This window comes from Myotis lucifugus, unplaced genomic scaffold (genome assembly GCF_000147115.1).
Source record: "Myotis lucifugus unplaced genomic scaffold, Myoluc2.0 scaffold_5497, whole genome shotgun sequence".
In the NCBI taxonomy this organism is placed as follows: domain Eukaryota; kingdom Metazoa; phylum Chordata; class Mammalia; order Chiroptera; family Vespertilionidae; genus Myotis; species Myotis lucifugus.
In genome coordinates, this window is record NW_005876545.1 from 114 (window position 1) to 9,819 (window position 9,706).

A 9,706-nucleotide genomic window follows, 5' to 3' on the forward strand; every position below is an offset into this window, starting at 1 on the left:
AAATAGCCTTTTGGTAACTATTTGTTGTTTTCAATTCTGTCTTAAAATATGGAACAAATTCATGGGCTCATAATTACTGGGTTCCTGCTACATGCCTGGCACTGTGTTTGTGTCCTGGGTATACAGCGATGAACAGAGCACATACTGTCCCCTGACTGTGAATATCTAGACTCTTCCACTAAAAAATCCCAAAACCTATTTTTAAAAACTTCTCTATAAAAATTCTTCAAATGTCCAAAAAAACAACCATCATGTGACTCTTGATTCTTGTAACTAATCTGCAGACCCTTTTCCATCCTTCTCTGCTCTCTACAGTTCTTTATGGAGGGACAGTATAGGGTAATGGAGTAAGACAAGTGGGGCCTTGGGAAAATTACAAAACGAACAAACAGAAAAACATGTCTCTGTGCCTCACTTTACTCATCTGTAAAATGGGGACAAGACTACCTGTTCTGGTGAGAATTGGATAAATTAATATGTATAAAGGTTTTGGGACCATGCTTAGCACACAGTTAAGTTTACTATCCTTAAAATGTATTCGTAGAGTCCATGATCGAAAGAGCAGCAGCATTTCATTTCACCAGGGAAGAAATTGTCCTCTGGGCCAGAAGGGTCACCAGAGATAGGCATTCAGGGGCTGGAGTGAGTTGGGGTGCCGATGGCTGGGCGGGCTGCGCTCTCCTTACCTCCTCTCTGACTTTTCGCTCTGCTTCCTCCTGCTTCCTCCTCTGCTCTTCCTCCTCCAGGACCTTCCTTCGCTCCTCCCTCTTTTTCTTCAGCTCCTCCAGCTCCAGGGCTGCCTCTTGTTGCTTCTGTTTGAGCTTCTCGAACTCTTCGCTCTCAGTTTCCCCACGACGGCGGCGCAGCTCTTCCAGGCGCTTGCCAGCCTCCACTTGGGGAGCCCCTTCCGCCTCCTTGGCCTCGCTGGCCCTCCCTCCTGAGCGGCTGGTGGGAGGAGAGAAAGGGATGCAAAGGGGTTTGACACATGTCCGCCTGCAGCCTTTCCTGGAGGGAGGGGATGTGGGCCTGCAGGCTTGGCCTCCCACACAGAAATCTCCACTGTCCGTCATTGGGCAGGAGATCCTCACACCGACCCAGGGGGTAGGCTGGGGCCCAGCTGGCATCTCCAGGTCTGAATCTGAGTCCCTGCGCTGCCACTTACCCTGGGTTTTCTCAGCTATACAATGGGGGCAAGTGGGATTGTGAAGTGGTGCAACCACTATGAAAAAAGTAGGGAGGCTCTTCAAAACATTAAAAACAGAACTCCCATATGATCCCACAATTAAGGAAAACACTGATTCCAAACAATATCTGCACCCCCATGTTCACTACAGCATTATTTACAACAGCCGAGATATGGAAACAACCTAAATGTTCACTGATGGATGAATGGGTAAAAAAAAAAGTGGTACATATTTACAGTGGAATATTATTTAGCCATAAAAAATCTTATTTAAATACTCATGAACAAGTAGTAAGGGCATTCTTAACTAGATCTGAACATAGGTAGCCCGTGTCCAACACTTTTGTCGGAGTAACAGATGAATTACCACTGCCTAGCGCAGGGGTGGGCAAACTTTTTGACTCGAGGGCCACAATGGGTTCTTAAACTGGACCGGGGGGCCGGAACAAAAGCATGGATGGAGTTTTTGTGTGAACTAATATAAATTCAAAGTAAACATCATTACATAAAAGGGTACGGTCTTTTTTTTTTTTTAAGTTTTATTCATTTCAAACGGGCCGGATCCGGCCCGCGGGCCGTAGTTTGCCCACGGCTGGTCTAGCACCATTTATTCCATGTGGAGAATGGCACAGTGTTTCTAGCTATGGAGCAAGAGGAAGAATAAAACAGAAAATAGTTCAAGATGACACAATTACTAATATTGATCTTATGTGTACATCACATGCTTTTAAAACACTGAGGTTCTGAATATACTGTGCCCTTTAGAACGACGCTTTTCAAGCTGCAGGTCAGAAAATCAATTCAGTGGACTGTAATCAGCATTTACAAAAAATGAACTAGGAAACATCAGAGAGCACTGCCGAGGGCAAAGGAAATGACCGTTTCTTGACATGCTGGTTCCAGTGATGCATGTAGACTTCACTGACTGGGTCATGATGTAAAATTTATTTCTTACTAAGAGCTGAGGTTAAAACGCTTAAAAATCGTATTCTAGCCCTGGCTGGTGTGGCTCAGTTGGTTGGGCATCGTCCCATGTATGGAAAGGTCTCTGGTTTGATACCTGGTCAGGGCACATGCCAGTTGCTGACTCAGTCCCTAGTGGGGAATGTGCAGGAGGCAGCCAATCGATGTTTCACTCTTACATCGATGTTTCTCCCTCTTTTCCCTCTCCCTTCCCCTCTCTCTAAAATTCAATAATAAAAATAATCTTATTCTAGGCACTTGATGGTTAAAAAAAAAGTGAATTCTTTTATTTTGGACTCAATCAAAGTTAGACGGCCCCTTAAAACTTGATGTTGCTCTTTCAGGTCTTCTAGGTTTATAGGCTTGTGACTTCAGAGAGGAAATCTGCTCTCTCAGTTAATCTAAGGTCTTTCCATCTTCAGAGACATTTGCTCTGTTGTGTTCATTATGTTAGTGCTCAATTGGACGAGCATAACACATGCCTTGTATAAACTTCTCTAGATTCCACTAGATGTCGCTCAGTCTTCATTTTGGACATTCAGAATGCCACCATTAGGGACTGGTTAAATAAATCACCATACTTCCATCCAGTGGAACAGGCTAACATCATTCGCTGTAGACTTATGTTTGTTGGTATAGAAGGCTAGCTAAGGTGCATTGCTATGCTAATGCAAGAATCAATTTAAAATGTAGATTTATAATTACACTCACATATACATGTTGCCTACATATGAGTGTCTATTTTGAATGTATATACATAAAAAATATCTGCAAAAATGTTACTAATGTTATCTTTGGGTGGTGGGTACTTATTTTTGTACTTCTATTTTCTGAATGTTTTATAATGAGTTCAATTTTTCTGATAATCAGAAAAAAACTTTAATTCCCACATAAAAAATAAAAAGAAAGCAAAACAAACGCTTGTTCTGTACTATCTATAAAACCTTGGTATAATCTAGCTCTATAAACTTGTTCCTTGAATTGAGATTTATATGTTAACTCTTAGAGAAAATGATCTAGTTATAAGAAAACAGAAATATCAAAGGGGATAGTAATTAAATCAAACACAGGAATTATGCTCAAAACAGGAACAAGAGTTTTGTCCATATTACCTCTGCTCACATGTGCTGGCATGCCCTCAGCATTAGGGTGTCATGAGTAATATGAAAATTTCTTCTAGAAGGCTCTCTCCGCTATCCTTGGCTTCACTGGGTTTTAAGTCAAGAAGAACATCAGACCTTTCACCAATAAAAACACAGCTGTGTCCTGGCCGGTGTGGCTCAGTGGTAGAGCCTCGAACTGCACACTGAAAGGGTTGTAAGTTTGATTCCCGGTCAAGGGCCCGTACCTGGGTTGCAGGTTTGCTCCCCAGCCTGCCAGAGGCAACCACATAGATGTTTCTCTCTCTCTTTCCCCCCTCCCTCCCTTCCACTTTTTCTAAAAATCAATGGAAAAAATATCCTCGGGTGAGGATTAACAAAAATAAATAAATAGCCCTAACCGGTTTGGCTCAGTGGATAGAGCATTGGCCTGCGGACTGAAGGGTCCCGGGTTCGATTCCAGTCAAGGGCATGTACCTTGGTTGCGGGTGCATCCCCAGTGGGGGGTGTGCAGGAGGCAGCTGATGGATGTTTCTCTCTCATCGATGTTTCTAACTCTCTATCTCTCTCCCTTCCTCTCTGTAAAAAATCAATAAAATATATTTAAAAAAAATAAATACATTTTCAAAAAACACACAGCTTGTTTTCAGTTAGGCTGGTAGACACTCTGCCAATCTAAATAGAGGCCCTTCCTCCCCAGCTCCTCACTTCATGGAGCAAAACCAGGCATTTCCGCTTCTATCATCACCGATTTCTATTGAAACTAAAACTAACACACGTTGGCAGCTAAACAAAAACTTTATGTTTCTGTCATTTTTGTCTGCCCAAAGATGAAAATCAAAGAGTCACATTTCAGAGTCCTCAGTGTGCAACCTGTTGGCATCCCTGCTGACTTTTCTCTTGGTGGAATTACCCAACTCCCTGGATTTCCACACAACGGACATGTTAATTATTAATTTGAATCTGGCTAAAGCTGGTTGGCAAGCTTGCTAATTGTTAACCAAACTTTCTACTGACAGATTTTTTTAAAGCATTATTTCTCTTAACGAAAAATGTATTCATATCAAACAACAAAACACTAACACTGTTAGGTAATGTTCATTGAACACGTCTCATGAACTTGACGCTGTTCTAGGGCTTAAAAACATTAACCTGCTGACACTAAGCAAGCTCTGGGCTCGGCTTACCTGCCCGAATCAACTTGCTTTCTAGATTTTCCATAAATTCCTGATAAACTCTTAAGTTTTCATATCTACTTTCCTGTCAATTTAGGCTTTCTATTGGTTAAATGTGATGCGGTTTCTGCTCAAAGTTTTGTATAGAAAAATTATGTTGACCCATCTCAGCTTCTTAGAGGGGCTGGAAACATCCCTCCCCAGTAGCTGTGCTTACTTCTGTATGTGACGAAGCCTTCATTGCGAGGCCCATGTCTGACTTCTACACAATACCTGCTTGGGACTTTCCTATTTGAAGTGTTCAGAAACACAGGGTCTACAGGCAAGGCTGCGTGGAAGTCCACGGTATAGGGACCCAGACTCTTCCAGAACATGGGACACAGCAGGAATGGGGCCCAGAGGTAGGGCTGGGGCCCAGAGAATTGTCCTTAGTGGGCATCTGCAACTTGAGTCCTTCTACAAAATTGGTTGGGAACTCTAAGTGTTCATTTACTTGTCCTAAAATCAGTTGCCCAGATTTTCAACATAATGGGATGAGGAGGAGAAGCTGAAGCTATGCAAGAGGGGTTCTAACTGGAGTATGAGTCGGATGCCTTCTTCTTCCCTCTCAGAGGTTCCCAATACAAACTAACACCAAGTGCTTTCCAAGTCCTATGGCAAAGAGAAATGATTGACTCAGTTTAACCGGATGTTTCCCAAATATTTGGCCACAGAACAATCCTAGTTTAATGCAGTATTTATCCACAGCCTTTAGAAAATACAATTTTGAAAATGGTATTGAGAAGGTCTCTTAGGAAGTCGCCTGGACCATATAGAGAATGAGTCAAAGATATGAATTCCAGGCATACTGTGTTCTACTACACTGATCTTACATGAGCATATCAGGTCAGGGACCAAAGCTTGGATGCCAGGCCTAACCTACGTTGCTAAATTATGGGAAAGGTGGATTACACTTTGCCTGAGCAATGACCGTGCCCTTCTGTTAGTGATTGATAGCCCGGCCTGCTGACTGAGTATCCCTGAGACAATGGCCAATGACCTCACAACAAAAGCATGTTGCCTATTCAGCACTTTCTGTCCAGAGGCACAGGATAGGAGGCTGATTTGTTTTTCACATGTGAAACACAGTCACTGTGAGCCACTACGTCTTACCTGAAGGTATTCTCCGTGTGTTTAAGCTTGTGGGTCATGAATTCTCCATTCTGCGACTTCACTTCTGTAAACCCCTTCTTTCCATCCAGGAAGCTCTTCACTTCTTCTCTGGGCTCTTTGTCCTTTTTAATCTTCTCATCTTTGATCTAACCAATGGTACACATCAGGAAGAAACATAACAATAAAAACCGTATTAGGTTTTGGTTGGTATCACCAAATGAGACCCCAGAGTGCTAGGAAGCCAGAAACCTCAGAAGTAAAACAAACCACCGTCGAACGATGTGGTAGAGATGGGGTCAGAGGAAATTCTTGGAGGCTGAGCGACGGTTCTCCAGCCTCTGAGCAAAGACCTTGACCACAGTTTTAGGAAGTCAAGATCATTCCTGATTTCACTGGGGGCTTTATTTTAGAAAGCATTGGAGGTATTACCATTGAAAACTATTACATTCTTGGAACTCCATTGACATGAGTGGTTTGCAGTTCCCAGTGGAAAGAACGATGATTGGGGTGGCTTTGATGGGAAAATGCCCAGGTTGCTTGGATAGGTTTCTTCTTGGGTGAAGAACACAAATGAGTTGAGGAGGAAAGAAGAGGAAACCTGACAGGTTAACCAGATCTGCCGAGCCAGTTTTAGCTGCTATCAGAGGAGGATGACCCTAGTATCCTAATAAAAAAAGTAACTAGGGCCCTGGCTGGTTTGGCTCAGTGCATAGGGCGTTGGCCTGTGGACTGAAGGGTCCTGTTTCGATTCTGGTCAAGGGCACATGCCTGGGTTGCGGACTTCTACCCCAATAGGGGGCATGCAGGAGGCAGCCGATCAATGATTCTCTCTCATCATTGATGTTTGTATCTCTCTCTCCCTCTCTGAAATCAATAAAAATATATTTTTAAAAAAGTAACTAGGATCTTCAGGACAGAGGACACAAGGGGATGGTTCGGAGGTCTGTGGGACCATGTTTGTAGTCTCTAAAGCACTAAGTTAGAATGGGATGGGAGACACTCCAGGGGTTACCTTGACTTCCAGTGCAGGCAATAATTTAGTCTCCAGAAGTGGTTTTGTCATTCTTGTGGGTCACAAAAGGTCATATATGAAGAACAGGTATTAACTAATATTTTCTGGGTTTCACGTTACAAGTTCCTCATGGTAAATAAGAGATTATTTCAAAGTAAACTGAATTTACATAGCTTTTTTGGGGGTAAAGGAGTACAAATGACTTTGCCTATATCATCTCACCCATTCTTAAAAGATGAGTGTGAGAACGGGGGAGGTTCCACATTGCTCTTTCCAAGAAAACAGAGAAAGCACTAATGTTCTACAGGAGCCTACGGAGCAAGGGTGAGGCATCAGAGCTTAGGATTTTAGGTGCTGCCTAGATGGTCTCCGCTTCCCTGAGAACTCACTTCTGTCCAGTTATTCTTCAGATACCCCCTGAACATTTATTATTAATGTGCATGTTTTACTAAGTAGAGTACTTTTTTAAAAAAAAAATCTTTACTGATGAGCCTTCAATAGTCCTTTCCCTGACTTCCTCCTTTGGGTATTATTTGATTAAATTACTATGGATGGACTATTCTGCAGTAATTTAATGGGCAATTATCATGTTGCCCTAATTAGTTAAAACTTTAACCTTTCTCCAAGGGGTATGATATGATATCCCTTGGACATGCTCAAGAAGGGCGCTATTGTTTTGCCATGCTCTCTGAGAGTTTTGTCTGGAAGTCAGGAAACCTGAATTTTGGTTCCAGTGCTATTGACAAACTAGCTGTGTTACTTTGATTACGCCACCTAACTTCTCTAATCCTTCATCCTTTCATTTCCCTCCTATCCTCTCAGTTGTCATGAGGGGCTACAGAGAGGAGAAGGAAGCTCCTGGCTTGTTCTACAGCTTGGTGGCTGTCCTGGCTTGTTCTACAGCTTGGTGGCTGTCCTGGCCCAACCATATATCAGTACCCATGGACAGGCAGGAGCTGGCAGGGTCAGCCCAGAAACCATGGACTGGATTATATATCTTGGTTAAGAAGTATCTGGGGATATATATCTTGGTTAAGAAGTATCTGGGGATATAAATTTGGGGATGAGAGGGGTCTCATTTTAGAAAACGCATGAAACAAATTCGGAGTCAAATCTCATGGGTTGTGAAATAGATGAAATACCCTTTAACTAACTTTTCCTATTTTGGAGTCAGAGACATTTCCATTCTTCCCAAATGCATTATCTAATTTACTGACCAAACATGTATGTAAAGTAGATTTGTAAAACAATACATGTTTCCTTCAAGCTCTGCCTTTATTGGCAAAGGCTATGGTGGATGTTATGTTTATATTCTTTTTGGAAGACTTCCTTAGGAAAATTCCCAGTGAAAGCATGATAATTTGAGTTTGCAAATTATTTTATCTTTTTGGGACATGAATAAGTAAAGCAATTCCACAACGTATTTACATATTACTTTAAGGAGCACAGTGGATTGGATTGGATAGCAGATTTAACCCAAGCTCATGGGATTCTGAATCATTTGGGAAAAGCATTAGATCTAGGTCAGAATGTTATCATTCAGGAAATCTGTGCTGATGGATTAATGGGTAGCCAAGTATTCTGTAAAAGTTAATGTGCTTCATGGACAGATAACATTAGCAAATGAAAGGCTGGCCAAATATGATCATTTGGCTAAAACTGGGTATTTGGGATATCCAATGGGATAACACATGGGTGTGTGTGGGCGGGAATTCCAGCGGCATGACCCTGTGCCAGAGACATTCCAAGTGTCAAGTGAGCAGGTCATAAAGGACTGCTATGTCAGTCTTTGTAGTTTATTGTTTTGCATTATTTGATTCCAGAATAGTGACAAGACCGGGTGCAAGTCACTGTTCTTTTCAGATTAGGTTTTAATGCACGTTTGTTAGACTCAGAAGCCTCAGTTCCTTCTTTGGGTCCAATATATAACTCATAAATGTCCTTGCTACTGAAAGTCTGGTCCACGGACAACACAGACCTCACCAGAAGCTCAGGTTCTACCCAGAGCCAGTGAGTCAGGTTCTGCGTTCCCTAACATCTCCTGGTGACTCGCATGCACACCAGCGTTGGGGAGATTTGGACTAGATGCATGAATGTCAGTTTCAACATTGTAGGAACAACTCCCCCGGAAGCGGTTTTTCTGTTAGAGGTGGGCGAAGGCTGTGTGTGTGTGGGGAGGTTGGGGGATGGGGGAGGGAGAGAGCTTTAGGGTAAAGAACTAAAAAGAACTTTAATCAATAAAGAAAAGAAAAGAAAGAATAATAATAATAATAAAAGAACTAAAAAGAGACATTTTATGATTGGAGAGGAGAACAAAAAAGCTACATTAAATTTCAAGGTTGGTGATCATCTGCCATCCATTGCCACAAGCAATAAAATGTTTTCTACACTTAAAAAAAAAAAGAGTTAAACCACAGTGGGAGAAAGAAGATGCTCTGTAAGGTGTTGGAGTCTTTTGGAAATGTTTTCTCTAAGAAGGCTTACATGATGTTTGTGTTTATCGTGGTTGACCGATCCTGCATTGCTCCTTGAAAGAAAAGGCTTCTTAATTTTTTTTTAACAAAAAGGAAATTAAAAAAAAGGAGGAGGGTGTCTGAAATGGCTAAATCACATAAAATAGGATTTAAAGTCATCTATATACAGCAACCACACAGCTAGCTGGAGAGGGGAAAACCTAGTCATTCAACTAGTAGTTTATGTACGCCACATTAAAATAGGAATGGCAGATTAACAAAAAAAATTTTTAATCCTGTGCAGAGGAGCTTATCTGGCCTCGTATAAAAAGGGGCCCCGGGTTTTGGGACAGTGGAATGTGCTGTAGAGCAAACTGGGAAAGAGGCAGCTCTGAAGGCATTGTCCCGGGGGCAGTGTTGAATGGGGGGGTGGGGGGGGGGGGCAAAGGGAGGATCTGGATGGCGGCGTGAGCTCTTCCCAGCTCCCACACAGCACACAGACCAGAATGCTCTGGTCACTGAAAGCCAATCAGAGCCTGTGAAATGAGTTACATTTAGAGTACAGAGTCCAAACGTGCTTTTCCAGCTCCCAACCCCAACATAAACTTAATCACTGAGCTATGGTCTCATGCCCTCTCCTTCCTGTAAAGATTTCCTCACCAAACACT

General features: G+C 42.4%; 1 protein-coding gene across 1 annotated transcript; it reads right to left on the reverse strand.

The window, feature by feature from the left end:
* Nucleotides 1-572: 572 nt before the first annotated feature.
* Nucleotides 573-6,321, reverse strand: LOC111824742 (non-muscle caldesmon-like). The gene is made up of 2 exons (XM_023749314.1): nucleotides 5,574-6,321; nucleotides 573-945 (listed from the first exon to the last, which is right to left on the reverse strand). The coding sequence occupies exons 1-2, from the start codon at nucleotides 5,609-5,611 to the stop codon at nucleotides 573-575; spliced, it is 411 nt and encodes a 136-aa protein (XP_023605082.1). The 5' UTR covers nucleotides 5,612-6,321.
* Between the last annotated feature and the right edge of the window lie 3,385 nt (nucleotides 6,322-9,706).